The sequence below is a fragment of the Zootoca vivipara genome, chromosome 10 (genome assembly GCF_963506605.1).
Source record: "Zootoca vivipara chromosome 10, rZooViv1.1, whole genome shotgun sequence".
NCBI lineage: Eukaryota > Metazoa > Chordata > Lepidosauria > Squamata > Lacertidae > Zootoca > Zootoca vivipara.
In genome coordinates, this window is record NC_083285.1 from 2,871,090 (window position 1) to 2,886,684 (window position 15,595).

Below are 15,595 nucleotides of genomic sequence, written 5' to 3' on the forward strand. Positions count from 1 at the left end.
GTATCTGGATGGGAGATAACTGGGGAACTCCATCTACACTGCCCTGAGTTCCAGGATGAAAGGTTGGGGTGCAAAACACAATGTGCAAATAAATAGGCAAGTAACAGATAGCTAACCAAAGTCTCAACATGTAAAGGCAGTTTACCTCTGACTACCAATTGTTGAGAACAAACAATAGGAGATGGCGGCCACCTAGACACTCTTGGGACAAAATGCACATTTGTGGGGGGGGGGGGGAATGCAGCCACTATCTCTATTACCTAGTAAGTCATACACTTTCATATGATTTTTAGAATGTCAGTGCTCTGGTGCCTGTTAAAAAGAAGAAAACATTAGTAAATAAAAACAGCACAGTGTTGTTGAGTGGCAGGAAGCAGCAATGGCATGGGAAAGGTGTAGTTATGGCCTCCTAAAATTTCCTCTTCTGTACAACTATTAAAGGTGCAGAATCCCGAACCTCTTTTGCATGGAGCTACTCTACGTCAGTCTATTAGTTCTAGTTTCCTCTCAGTCTGCTACTGATCCCACACCCTAACTCTACATACCAGAACCACAGGCTAGTTAAATACAGCTCACCTCTTTGCACCCAGGGTTATCCAGAAGTTCGATGTTGCTGGCATGAAGAGGCTGCCCTGCACTGACCGGCATCAGTACAACTTTGTCCCCTACAACAATCTGGAGGACAGAAGTTGGAAAAGGAGTTATATATCGTAATTCAATTTCCTTTCACACGTACGATTATTTTAGTTCCTTCTCCTCTTCCTCCTGTTTAAAGTGAGACCCCATTCATAGGCTTGGTATAATAGCTAACTGCAGGGTGGCCAGATGCAAAAGAGAGCAGAGTTCCTCTACCTTTAACAAAAGGTTCCTGTATCTTTCTACAAAAGCTCAACTTGGCTGAAATTCCCTGTTAAAGGTACAGGAGCCCAGTCCTCCTTTGCCTCTGGCAGCCCTTAGATAAACTATGAAATCTCAGCTTTCAGTTTTCCAAATAAATAAATGTCCTGGGAATTGTAAGAAAGAGTGAGGTTATTAATTTGTTTTTTTCTGGAATGAGCTTTGCAAATTGAGTGGTTGGCTCTTTCATTATTTATTTATTTATTTCCTTTAATTTATGAGTCACCTCCTATGAAACATCTAAAAACAATAAAAACATATATAAAACAATCTCATTTTTTTAAAAAGAATAAATAAATGTATGTATAAAAACAATTTCACATCCAAGATTAATACACCTGAACAAACTGAACAAAAAGTTAACAAAAAAAAATATTCCTCATCCCAATGACAAACTTAGTTGGTCTCTAAGGTGCTGCTGGAAGGATTTTTTAAATTTTGTTTTGACTACGTCAGACCAACACAGCTACCTACCTATAACTAAAAAGTTAACAGTACAATCAAATATGTCCCTACACAGAAGTAAGGCCCACTGAGTTCAACAGGACTTACTCCTGGAGAAGCATATATAGAATTAATTTGGGAGAATATATTATCTCTGGAAATTTAATTTTAAATATATTTTAACAGTTTATAAATAAATAACAATATGTTACTGTGAAAAATGGCCATATATTAAAATCATAGAATGGTTAAAACACACAAACTTCTAAGCGGAGTGGGGGTTCATTCAAAGGCAACTTTTTACTAGTGTCATCCAGAACAGTCCACATTATGACAGCTACCCCCAGATTCTTAAGTCATTTTGGGGGGGGGCACTACAGAAATACAATCACATTGCAATCAGTGGCAAAATTCTGTTGATTTCTAGTGACCTGGACTGCCTCTTTTACCACAGATTTCTGTGATTTTCTATCCAATCTCACTTGCCCAGGCTTTTTTCATTCTTCACATTTTTAGACTGTTGCTTTGCTTTCAGCAGACATGTGCTGCCTTTCAGGACTAACACTCCCAAGGTGCTCACAACAGATGCAACAGTGGATTCTGTACATTTGAATAATTACTCTCTAAAAATGTGTTAAATCTAGTCTGGCACTCATCTGCTCTATTTGTTTTGATTATATTGTTCCATTGCTTTTAAACCTTTATTGACTGATCTGAGACACTGTCAGCTGAAAAGCAGAAAAAGGAATGTCCCAAATAAGGTAAACAGATTGATTGTGGGGATAGTTCCATTGCTAGCTATATCCACTTGCTGGTACGGTATTATATACAATTGGTTCTTGGAAACTTGACCTCTCAAATTGCCTCCCACCTAAAAAGAAAAAGATCATTTGCATTGTATGAATTTCTATACAGGAAGACGAGAAATATCTTAAGATGCAGTGCAGTAAGATTTTACAAGATCTGATCTAATGACATACAGGTGATGGCAAAGTCCACAACAATTCAGTGTACATTTCATCATTTAGAACAATTACACACACAAGCTAGAACCACAAAGTGACTGATATGAATGGTGAACACGAGCCATGCTTTCTTTGGAACGCATGCACAAATGTCTTTGCTCCTTAACTCATTTGCCAAAATTTTGAGAGGAAGCAAAGTTCATACTTTATGTATGGTAGCTCCAGTAGAACTGGCGTAAAGATGCAGATCAGCTGACTAAATTCTGGCAACTGATTGGTTACAGCTTGAGGACGGTCAAGAATACTTATGTAGGTGAGTGACACATTAGCTTTTATTAAATCATGGGGTCACCCAACAAACAATATTGAAGGCTCCTTGCTTCCTAGTACTTCAACACTCACATTGTCCTGCAACTTTAATATCTCTCTGGAGTTTCTGCTCTTTCTCCTCCTAGTTAAGCCATACAGCAGGAGTACCCAGTAATTGGAGATGGATCCCTCATTAGGGTAGAGTCACTCAGTGCAGAGCTCAATGGACGCAAATGGAAGCTTATTCTGATGGGCAGCTAATTAATCCCCTTGGATAGGGGTTATGTCATTCAAGCTGCATTACAAATAAGCCGTTTGCTGTGGTTGTTCCGTCACTTTGGTACTAATGCAATTTGAAAAGAAACAACTCTGAAGCACCTTTGTGAATCAAAGAAGAGTTTGGACAGACCGGCAACAAAGTCTGTAAACAGGAAATTTCAATTTTTCTCTTGCACTCAAGGGAGAATGCCACACTGTTCATTTATTAGACAAATTATTTATTTAGCTGTTTGCGGGCAATTACTGTGAACAATTTTTCTTTACTTAGAATCACACAAGTTCCCTTAACTGTTTGCAAGTTTTATTCTACCTAAACCCCTTAGGATCCACAGAGTCAGAGATTCCAAAGACATCACTGAGCCGGATAAGGAAAGCGTTTAGGAGACGGCACCAAGCAAACATAGGAAGGCAAGAATCATTATGGCAAGGTCAGAAGTCCTCACCATACCTGCAAAGCTCTATAAAGCCTCAAGGAGGGATGGCATCTTGATGTCTTTTCTAGAAGCAAGTAGTAGTTGTTTTTAATTAGCACACTTTTATTAACATTTGAAAGACTATTATCTAACAATATTTGACCAGTTAATTGCCAAGCCTAAGTAAAGTCAGAAATACTGATTTGGAGTCACTATTTTTTCCTGGCATTTTTTTAAAACAAAGATAGAAATAAACACATACATATTTTTAAAGCCAGAACGTCTCCAATAAGAATGTGATGCCCTTTTTTACTTAATGCAAAGTGTCCTTGCATGCCATGCTGCAAAAAAACATTACTTACAGCCATGTAAGCCATGTAAGGTCAGAGAAAACAAACCTGCAGAATTGAATCAATAATTCAAAATTCACTGAAAGTAGAAATCAAGCATAAGAATTTTTTTTAAAGACCCCCCCCCAAAACCCTCCATGTTAGTGACATTAACTGGTTCCATGTCTGAAGTCAGCAACTACCAACCCTGTGACTGAGTCTAGCCTGGGGTGGCTGCTATCTGGCCACAAAGGGCTTTGCCTTTTCTCACCCATTACCACTGCTGCTGCCTAAAGACAGTGTTTTCAGGGGTGGCACCACAGCCATAGAATGGCTTCCCAGAAAGGTCTGCCTAGTACCTACTCTGTGCTTTTATCCACAGCAGGTGATGAGGTCTTTATTCTCCCAGGTGTTTTAGAATTATTTTAGTACTTCTTAGATCGTTTCACTGCTGCTAACCTTCACTAGTTTTATATTGTGTCATTTTATTTTGCTGTAGATCTGGTGCATTATTCTATTTTATTATTTCAACCATTACTGACAGCCACCCAGAGCTCTATGGCCATTGGGCAGAACAGAAGCCTAGCAAGTAAATAAATACACCTAGGACAAGTTAAAGGGGAACTGTAGGTGACAAGAGGCCTGGTTACCTCGCAAATTGGGTCCTCCCTAACAAGTGGGACCCAGCAATCAGGCCTAGGTGTTGGGGCGGGGACAATTGGAGCAGCCACAACACCCTATTGGTGGTCCCTCTAACAGGGTGCAATTGGGCTAAGGGCATGCCAGTCAAGAGTTAGAGGGACCACTATATATTCCCTGCATGTGACCTTAAAGATCTTCTTTTCAGGTCACAGTGCACCAGAACACAGGTAGGTAGCCGTGTTGGTCTGAGTCGAAGCAAAATAAAAAAATTCCTTCAGTAGCACCTTAAAGACCAACTAAGTTTATATTTTGGTATGAGCTTTCGTGTGCATGCACACTTCTTCAGATACCTGAAGTATCTGAAGAAGTGTGCATGCACACGAAAGCTCATACCAAAATATAAACTTAGTTGGTCTTTAAGGTGCTACTGAAGGAATTTTTTTATTTTTCACCAGAACACAGACAGACATACCTGTCTCCGTTGCCAGCCTGAAGGAAAAGCAGTGATCCTCTGTGGAAAGCTCTCTTCAAACGGTGAATCATTCTAATCTTCCCCCTCTATTTATTTGTCCTTTCATTTACTTTCATTGTGTTCAATTTGTAATTCCAATCTTCCATTTTTCTTTTGTTTTTCTTTCATCCTCCCCAACCCTTCCTACCCCCCACCCCCCTTCCCCCTTTGATTTATTGGGGTTCTAGCCCCTTTCGGCGGCTTTGCCCAGTAGCCCCTTCCGGGAGTTTTCTTCTGCGCACTTATCAGCTATCCGATCTTCAGCACGTGTCGGGCTTTCTTTTAGCTGCGTTTGCAGCGCAAAGGCTCCATTTGCCGCCAGGCTCGCTTGCTGCCGCTTCACGCGGCTTGCGGCTAATTTTGCAGCTTCCTTACTGGTACTGAAAGACTCCCTCTCGTGCATAAGATTAATTTGCTGCTGATTATTGCATCAATTGTTTAATTATTGTATTGAGCTTATCAGATGGGAGTCAGTGTGACCGCCATTTGCAGGCCCCACCCTTCTTCCTGGGGTAGCCGATTTAGGTGGGAATGCTATCTTAGGTCTGGCGGCCATCTTGTTTTGGCAGGAAACACCATTTTGTGGTGCAGTCCTCAATTAATTAATTTTCCTTATTGCATTTAAGAATATAATGGCAGTAAAGCGTAATCCAAGCCCACCTCTCCCTGTGCGGCGGACAATACGGACCCCATCTCAGGCCCTTCATTCCACCCCGCCTCCGGCTTTGCCCCAGGCCATTGCTCACCGCCTGCAATCTGTCATGGCTGATGTGGGCTCTGACCCAACGGCGTTGGTCAGACTTCATTCAGAAATGGATTCTTCGGCACAACGTTTTTCTAGCAGGCCACCCGCTTCTCAGCTGGGTCCTTCCACTGCTCCCACTGTATATGAGATCCAGGCCCCTTCCAAGAACTAAGACAGCGAGCAACTGGACCCTTCAGGGGCTTTATTCTCCCAGCTCTAGCAACCTGCTCCCACCTAGAGAAGGGAGCACAGGGGGAGAGTTCAGGCCCTCCTAGAGGAGGCCCATCACCTTCGGCCTAGTCTCACCTGCAGTCTGCTCCCCTGGCCCCCGGTCCTTTAGACCTTCCTGCTGGGCAGCGTGGGAGGGGCAGTTTGGGTTCTGCGCAAAGTTGCTTGCACCCTTCTCTTTCTCATTCTCTGCAGGTTCGCTCCCCCCCCTCAGAGGGAAGTGTTCCATGTCCAATCTTCAGAGGAAGAGTGCCATTGTTGTGCCAAGGGTGCCATTGTCTGGGAGAAAGCGGCATAAGACCAGTCATATAATCATAGAATCATAGAATCATAGAGTTGGAAGAGACCACAAGGGCCATCCAGTCCAACCCCCTGCCAAGCAGGAAACACCATCAAAGCATTCCTGACAGATGGCTGTCAAGCCTCTGCTTAAAGACCTCCAAAGAAGGAGACTCCACCACACTCCTTGGCAGCAAATTCCACTGCCGAACAGCTCTTACTGTCAGGAAGTTCTTCCTAATGTTTAGGTGGAATTTTCTTTCTTGTAGTTTGAATCCGTTGCTCCGTGTCCGCTGCTTGGCAGGGGGTTGGACTGGATGGCCCTTGTGGACTCTTCCAACTCTATGATTCTATGATTCTCTGGAGCAGCAGAAAACAACCTTTCTCCCTCCTTTATATGACATCCTTTTATATATTTGAACATGGTTATCATATCACCCCTTAACCTTCTCTTCTCCAGGCTAAACATACCCAGCTCCCTAAGCCGTTCCTCATAAGGCATCGTTTCCAGGCCTTTGACCATTTTGGTTGCCCTCTTCTGGACACGTTCCAGCTTATCAGTATCCTTCTTGAACTGTGGTGCCCAGAACTGGACACAATACTCCAGGTGAGGTCTGACCAGAGCAGAATACAGTGGTACTATTACTTCCCTTGATCTAGATGCTATACTCCTATTGATGCAGCCCAGAATTGCATTGGCTTTTTTAGCTGCTGCATCACACTGCTGACTCATGTCAAGTTTGTGGTCAACCAAAACTCCTAGATAGGCTACATCCCCAGCGTTCCCTTCATCTACCAGGCTTGTAATTCTGTCAAAAAATGAGATCAGATTAGTCTGACATGACTTATTTTTCAGGAACCCATGCTGACTTTTAGTGATCACAGAGTTTCTTTCTAGGTGATCACAGACTGTTTGCTTAATGATCTGCTCTAGAATCTTTCCTGGTATTGATGTCAGGCTGACTGGGCGGTAATTGTTTGGGTCCTCTCTTTTCCCCTTTTTGAAAATAGGGACAACATTTGCCCTCCTCCAGTCTGCTGGAACTTCGCCTGTTCTCCAGGAATTTTCAAAGATTATTGCCAGTGGTTCTGAAATCACCTCTGCCAGTTCTTTTAATACTCTTGGATGTAGTTCATCTGGCCTTGGAGACTTGAATACATCTAAACTAGCCAAGTATTCTTGTACTACCTCCTTACTTATTCTGGGCTGTGTTTCCCCTGCTGAATCATCTGCTCCATATTGTTCAGGTCGGGCGTTGTTTGGTCTATTTCTCTTAAATAGATTGTATCCTTCTATTACTACATTCCAGTCATGAGACTCATCCCACCAGGTTTCAGTGATGCCTATTATGTCATATTTAGTTTGCTGTACCAAGAGCTCAAGTTCATCTTGTTTATTTCCCATGCTCTGTGCATTAGTATACAGACATTGAAGACCGTTGATCATTCCCCCATGTCTCTTATTTAAGGATATTTTCGTCCCACCACTAGGTCTGCATGCTACTTGCTCCATTTGGTCCTTGACATTTGGATGATCATCTTCAGCATTTGATAGACTCCTACCTTCAGGACCACTGTCTCCCTCCACCACATAAGTCAGTTTAAAGCCCTCCTGATGAGGTGTTTGAGTTTCGTGGCAAAAACATTCCTCCCAACTTTTGTGAGGTGCAGTCCATCACTTGCCAGAAGTCCATCTTCAAGAAACTGCAGACCGTGATCTAGGAATCCAAACCGTTCCTGTTTGCACCATTTGCGAAGCCAGTTGTTCACTTCCCCTATTTTCCCCTCTCTCCCTGGGCCATGTCGTTCAACTGGGAGGACAGAAGAGATGACAATTTGTGCATCTAATTGCTTCAACTTCCTGCCCAGAGCCTCATAATCATTTTTGATCTTCTGTAAGCTATGGCTTGCAGTGTCATTGGTTCCCACATGCACCAAAAGGAAGGGGTATTTGTCGGTGGGTTTTATGATTCCTTGCAGCCGTTCTGTTACATCTTTGATCTTGGCCCCAGGTAGACAGCACACCTCTCGAGACATCTTGTCAGGCCCACAAATCACTGCTTCTGTACCCCTCAGTAGGGAATCCCCAATCACCACTACACGCCTCTTCATAGGCTTGGTTGGGATTCTTCTAGTCATTCCAGACGCAGAGCAAAAAGACGCAGAGAAGGGGAAAGCTCCTTCTCAACTGGTACGTCTACTGAGTCCTCGGAGGATGACGACGATGCAGCGCTTGGCCTCTACTGGGGCCATGGAGAAGGGGCTGCAGGCCTGCCCAAGTGGGCGTGGCTGCACAGGGCTAACACTCAAGGAAAAGATACGGCTGCCTCTGGAGTGTGTCTAAGGGATCCCTATGAGAGACACAAAGGTCTCTACCAACACGGTTAAGGATCTTATTCCAGGTGCCCATCTCTCCTCCAGATTGTGCAATAGAATTCTGAATGGGCGTTATGTAGACATTTTTAAGTTGCTCTCCCCCTAGTAAGTGCCCTAGCAAAGACAAGTCATCTGCTTCTGCAAAGGGGAAGACCTCATCTGGCAAGGTCATAAAGACCTTAGGAAAAATGGCTGGATGCCTTCCAGGTGTTTTCTGGCATGGTCTCAGCTGCTTACCTCAAACACAGTTTATACCTTTGGATTTATTTGTCCTTGGTGTGTGGGGCTTATTCGCTGGCTGGCTCTGAAGCTGCCATTACCTATGATGAGACCTCTCGCCATAGAGCAGGGATCCCCAAACTAAGGCCCAGGGGCCGGATGCGGCCCAATCACCTTCTAAATCCGGCCCGCGTCCTTTTATTTAAGATGCATCTCTGGGTTATTTGTGGGGCCTGCCTGATGTTTTTACATGAGTAGAATGTGTCCTTTTATTTAAAATGCATCTCTGGGTTATTTGTCGGGCATAGGAATTCACCCCCCCCCCCAAATAGTCTGGGGGGGTCTGATGACAGTGGACCGGCCCCCTGCTGAAAAAGTTTGCTGACCCCTGCCATAGAGCATCTAAGATCCCTTCTGCTCGTTGGGATCGTAAAGATCTCAATGCGTGGACAACCTATGTTTCCCCTCATTATGAGTCCAAATCTACCAAGCAGTCAAAGAGCAAGCCAGAGCCCAAGAAGCAGGGCAAGTCTCTAGTTTGCTGGGAGTACAACAAAGGATCCTATCAGCATGCAGGCTGTAAATACCCCCAAGTTTGTAGCAAATGTTCAGGCAGTCATTGTGCCCACCTCCTGTGGAGTTGAACGGCCCTTTCGAGGTGCAGGATGGCTGGCCCTTTTAATGCCCTTCCTTATTCTGACCTGCATCTATCACCTTTAGGTGTGGTGCCTAACAAGGCGCCTGGTGAATACCGCATGATTCATAATTTGTCCTTTCCAAGTAAAAGATGCTATTCCTCCTAAATTGTCTTCAGTCAAATACACTACTTTTAAATTAATCAAGAGTTTTGGAAAAGGTGCATTGTTAGCAAAATGTGACATTGAAGCAGCTTTCCGCTTGCTCCCAGTTCACCCCTTGGATTTCAGATACCTGGGTTTTCAATTTGAGGGCACATTTTATGTAGATAAAGCTATGCCTATGGGCTGCTCTATCTCCTGTGCAGCTTTTGAGGCTTTTAGCACGTTTCTTAGTTGGGCCCATCGGGAGAAGGGGCATGACCCCTTATTTGGATGACTTTCTTTTAAGCTCTGCAGCTGATTCTAATGAATGCTTACTGCTGCTGCAGGCCTTTAATGACCTTACAGCTGAGTTGGCTGTACCCCTGGCTGCTGACAAAACCGAGGGCCCATCAACAAAACTGTCTTATTTGGGTATCCAGTTGGATACTGTGGCGCAGACTTCCGCCTTGCCTGAAAATAAAATGTTGGCTTTACACGAGCTAATTTTAATTTTTCTGCCATGTAAAAAAGTTACCCTGAGGCAGATCCAGTCCCTTTTGGGGCATTTGAATTTTGCCTGCAGAGTAGCGGCTCCAGGCTACCCTTTCTGCGCTCGCTTAGCCAGACTGTCTGCGCTATCCATACCATCGGGTGTGATTAAATGGTGAAGTTAGGGCAGACTTCCAGATGTGGCTCACATTTCTGCAGGATTTCAATGGTGTGTCACTATGGCAAGATGCCTTGAATTTGCAGTTTGATTTCCAGGTCCATTTGGATGCTGCCAGCTTGCTCGGCTTTGGACTCTATTTTAGAGGCCACTGGTGCGCTCAGAGGTGTCCAGGGGCACAGTGGTTATTCGCAATTTAACATTTCTTGAGTTTTTTCCCATAGTAGTGGCAGTGCACATCTGGACCAAGGAGTTCCAGGACTGCCGGGTCTGTTTCTGGACTGATAACCAAGCGGTGGTGAGCGTTTTGGCGGGCAATCATCCTGCTCCAGTCAAGTCTGTGCCCTGCTGCACACTTTTGTGCTGTGCTGCCTCAGGTTTAACATAATCTTTTCTGCCCATTTTGTACCTGGCACTAATAATGACATTGACGATGCCCTATCCCGATTTCAGATGCAGCGCTTCAGATCGTTGGCGCCAGCTGCCCAGCAGTGTCCGGAATATTTCCCACCTCATCTCTGGAGCCTTGGCAAATCATTGTCATGCAGGGAGTAGTGGCATCAATTTCTCCTTCTACCTTGAGGTCTTATAAGAAGGCCTGGATTGACTTTCTTTCCTTTACCGCTCAGCCTACTGGTGGCCCCGTTCCTAATTGTCCCACAACACAACAAGTGTTGCAATATTTGGCTCATTTGCACACTTTGGGGCAAGCGGTCAAGTCCATCCAAATTCAAGCTTCCGCAATTTCCTTTTTTCTGCAAGTCCCTCTACAAAAGGGATCCCTGTGCTAAATTTGTGGTGAAAAAAGCCCTTGAGGGTTGGGGAAGGCTACAGCCTCCCGCCACGCCAGGTAGATGGCCAGTTACTTTTGAAATGCTTTGCAATATGTGCAAGCAGCTGAGGCTTATTTGCTGGTCCACATATGAGGCAAGACTTCTCGCTGCAGCCTTTCCAGTCACATATTTTGGTGCATTGTGTGTGGGCGAGGTGGTACTGGAGGCATCCAAAAACAGGGTTTCCAGGGGTTTACTTTTGCAGGACATCCAAGTGTCCAATGCTGAGCTGGTCCTGACAGTGCGCAATTCAAAAACAGACCAGCTGGGCAGAGGAGCTGTGATGTGGCTGCCTGCCACATTCCAGCCCAGCCCCTGTCTGGTTAAGGATGTCAAGAGATATTTGCTCCTTTGCCCACCTGGGGGTGTTCCCTTTCTCATCCATCAGGATGGGTCATGCTTAAGTCGCCATCAGTTTGCTGCAGTAATGCGCAAAGCAATCGCAGCTTGTGGCCTGACAACCAGCGAATTTGCACCTCATTCCTTTCGCATTGGGGTAGCCACTACGGCTATGCATTTGGGCCTGTCAGTAGAAAGGATCAAGGACCTGGGCCGTTGGAAATCTGAAGCGTAAAAGGGATACATCCGGAAACAGTGCTGAGGTGCACTTGCTAATTGTTTGTTCATCTCCTAGATCCGCCTCCCATGCATATCTGGATTGCGGGCCACAGCATCATCCACTGGGCCAGCAAGAGGGCGGTGGAGTCTGGTTTGGACAGAGGCTCGGCCTTCCTCACCATGTGTGGCTGTCCTGGATATCCAGATGAGGCATGCGTTGGGGGGAGCTTCTTCCAACGTTGCGGGTGAAGGTGTCCGAGATGGCACGCCTGCTGCAATGGTGCTCCAGCTGGGCAAGAACGACCTGCTGGAAGCTCCTGGTCTGTATCTGCGAACCCGCAAGAGTTGCTTGCAGCTCTTCCTGGACTTAAACTTTTCTGGTTGCAACTGCTGCCATGACGCAATTGGAGAGGGGGTCATTGCCCAGCTGCCACCGAGCGGGCCTTGAGGCGCATCCAGAGCGCAGTGGCCAAGAAGTTTTTGTCTCTTGGCAGGATGGCCATCCGTCACCCAGGCATTACCACACGCAATGCATCCCTGTACAGGCAGGACGGGGTCCATTTGTCTGTATCTGGGAACGATTTATGGCTGACCTCCGTGTCAGCGTGGTTAAGGGATTGGTTACAGGAGTGAGTGGTTGGCGGGAGCGCTCACACTCTTTGTGGCTGGCAGATAGGCTCTGGTTCTTGTCAATAGGGGTGGCAGGATTCCTAGCCAACCCTATCCATGGGTATTCCTGTAAAAGGAATCCAAGGACTGATGGTTGGTCTTCCCCGTGCGGGGTTGTGCCCTGAGCCCGAGTTCAGGGCTCATCTGGGGGAGGCGGCAGATACTGCTGCCGGCCTCTGTCCCAGGTGCTCACCCATAGTCTGATTTCCAGTTGCTAACTGGAGTCAGCGCTGTCTGCCCGAGTGCAGGCGCTTGCCAAACCAGAGCCTATGCAACCACACACTTGATTTGTAATCGATAAAGTTGTGGCCTAAATTCTGCCAAAAACCAAACCAAAAATCTGAGTCCTGTCTGAATGTATTTTAGGCCGGGTTAAAGGGTCTCCACACACAAATGAAACAATGGCTGTGCTCTCCCTCCACTTTCAGAGGCAGCATGCCTCCATACAACAGTTGCTGGGAATCACAAGCAAGGGAAGTGCTGTTGCACTCATGACCTCCTTGCAACTTCTCAAGGGCATCTGGATGGGCTTTGTGAGATCAAAATGCTGCATGAGATCGGCCTGTGGTCGGGTGCAGCAGAGCTCTTCAGGTGTTAATAGCCCATTAGGTCTCCCCTTCTTACTTGCTCAGTTCCCTTGAATATGATTTCTGTCCCATACCACCTTTTAGAATAATATCCCAAGATGCCACTGCATCAGGGTTTAAGCACATTGCATTATGGAGCAGAGCAACAAGCGCTGCACAACAAGGGTCATACAAAGTCCTAGAAATACTTTGGATGGGGAGGCGGTAACAGTGCCTATTCCAGCAACTCCCAGAAGCATATTTCATTCACTTACATTGTCACCTTCACTCCTCAATTTCCAAAAGGGCTGGATGTAAAACCAGGACCCCTCATTCCCAGCAGCATCCAGAGAGACCCGCATAGCATTCTTCTCCAATAGGGCTGGCAATCTCTTATTCACCGTAAGGTATTTGTTGCTTTTTATGTGAAGTAGCTGTAAATAAAGTAAAACAAATGAATGTACACATGTGTTCTGGTTGAAGACTGGCCACAACTCAACCCACAATGAGGCCTCCTTTACACCAAAGGATTAATGCTTGTTGTAGCCAGCCAAGAACCACACAGAGGGATTGTCAAACACCTGGTTGGTGACAGTGCAAGCATTCAGCTCAGGAGGTCATGAGATGTGTAGGCCAGATTTACAGCCGTGATATCACAGTTAGCAGCGCAAACATGTTTTTTGAGAGAAATTAGACTTACACATGAAATCACTTCTGACAGTCTGAAAAAACACTATGCTTTAACATATTTCAAGTGGGTTTAACAACCTGTTCTTTGGCAAATCATTGTAACTGGGAATAATTTCAATTATCAAAACATCACCTCAAAACAATCCAACATGGGAGTTTGTATGGTTGAAGGCAAGACAAGATATTCAGCAATCATAAAACAATATGTTCGTTAGGTGGTTAAGTGTAGGACTGAATTCCCACCTGACTTTTTCTTGTCTGGTTAACCATCTCCAGGGGTAGCCAACAAGACGCCCTGCAGACATTGTTGGGAGCAAACTCCCACCATCCCTGTGTTGATTTTTATTTATCTTAAAGTAGTGCATGCTCTAGTTATCTCCCGCTTGGACTAGTGCAATGCACTCTATGTGGGGCTACCTTTGAAGGTGACCCGGAAACTGTGATTAATCCAGAATGTGGAGCTAGACTGGTGACTGGGGGCGGCCGCCAAGACCACATAACATCGGTCCTGAGAGATCTGCATTGGCTCCCAGTAGGTTTCCGAGAACAATTCAAAGTGTTGGTGCTGACCTTTAAAGCCCTAAATGGCCTCGGTCCTGTATACCTGAAGGAACATCTCCACCCCCATCGTTCAGCCCGAACACTGAGATCCAGTGCCGAGGGACTTCTGGCGGTTCCCTCATGGCAAGAAGTGAGGTTACAGGGAACCAGACAGAGGGCCTTCTCAGTAGTGGTGCCCTCCCATCAAATATAAAGGAAATAAGCAGCTATCCTATTTTTAAAAGACATCTGAAGGCAGCCCTGTTTAGGGAAGTTTTTAATATTTAATGCTGTATTGTTTTTAACACTCAATTGGGAGACACCCAGAGTGGCTGGGGAAACTCAGCCAGATGGGCAGGGTATAAATAATAAATTACTATTACTCAGGAACCAGGTTGGTTTCAGAGGTGTATGTTTGCAGGTTGACCTACTTAGCTGCACACCTGTGGTCTCTCGACTTTTTGCCTAAGTAAAAGGGGAGTTACTTACTGCACTAGGTGCAGAAAGGGATGTGATAGGATAATTGGTTAATTGAAACTGTATTTAATTTGATCAAATGTATTGTAAAGGCTTGCAGCGTTTGGCTGTTATATTTTTGAAAATAAAACTAAGAAAATATATTATGGACAGCTTTTTATTTCTACGCTCCATTCGCTGTGCACACTCTGTGTTGTTGAAGAAGTTCAACAACACCCTGGTCATTGGCTGAGACTGATGGGAGTCCCACAACATCTGCAACATCAACATCAGGTTGAGGAAGCCTGCTCTAGGCAATGTAATCACAGCTCATGCTTACTGATTTCACACATCAAAAAATCTGCTGTGGAACTCCCACTGCAGAGCTGATTGGTAGGGCATGGAGGTATGTAATCTTTTCACACTCCATGCCATTTCTGATATATTTAAACTCCTGCTCACCTTGAGGTTTTGAGAAATTGACAGTCTAGTTTTCAAAGGCTCACCTGTATGACGTTGCTGTACTTCACAATTTCACCCAGCAGTTTCCTGTTCTCACATTCATTCTGCTTTTGTTCCAGTTCTGCGGCATGCTGCAAAATAATCACGGTTTCTTGGAGTTTTTGTTTCATTTTTGTAGTTTAAGTCAAAAACTGTTACATGAGCTCAACCTATCAACCTTTAGTACTGGAGTGTGTGGGGAATTTTTTTCAGATGGAGCACAGATGGTATAAATAATAAAAGTATTATTATTATTATTATTATTATTATTATTATTATTATTATGGGCAACCCTTCTGGGAGGCACATGCTAAATGTGGGTGGAGTGAAAGGCAGAAGACAGGTAGGGCCAGATGCAAAGATAGGGAGAACAACACATAGAACTCTTACTTTCGGCCCCATCTGCACTATCCATTTAAAGGACTGTGATACTACTTTAAACCATCATGGATTCCCCTAAAGCATCTTGGGAACTGCAGTTTATAAGGGGCTGAGAGACACTTATTTTCCTCACAGAGCTACACTTCTCAGAGTTCCCTGGGGAGAGAGATCAATTGTTGAACCACTCTGGGAATTGTAGCTATGGGAGATGATGAAAGGCAAGGCAGTGGAGGGGGGAGCTGGGATGGGGCAAACACATTGGCAGATCCAATCCCGCACTCCTACTGATGTGCTTGCACCAGACCAACCTCCCAGCCAC

General features: G+C 45.1%; 1 protein-coding gene across 7 annotated transcripts in view; it reads right to left on the minus strand.

The window, feature by feature from the left end:
* Window positions 1-15,595, minus strand: part of ITPR2 (inositol 1,4,5-trisphosphate receptor type 2) — a 277,002-nt gene that overhangs the window by 225,806 nt on the left and 35,601 nt on the right. For 6 of the 7 annotated variants that reach the window (XM_035127537.2, XM_035127538.2, XM_035127539.2 and 3 more), the window contains exons 4-6: window positions 14,901-14,987; window positions 12,984-13,142; window positions 577-675 (exon numbers count right to left, since the gene is read on the minus strand). In XM_035127537.2, coding sequence (XP_034983428.1) covers window positions 577-675; window positions 12,984-13,142; window positions 14,901-14,987 — 345 coding nt within the window. Of the gene's footprint in view, window positions 1-576; window positions 676-3,342; window positions 4,304-12,983; window positions 13,143-14,900; window positions 14,988-15,595 lie in introns of those variants that run through there. The other variant, XM_060279496.1, reaches the window with a different exon arrangement.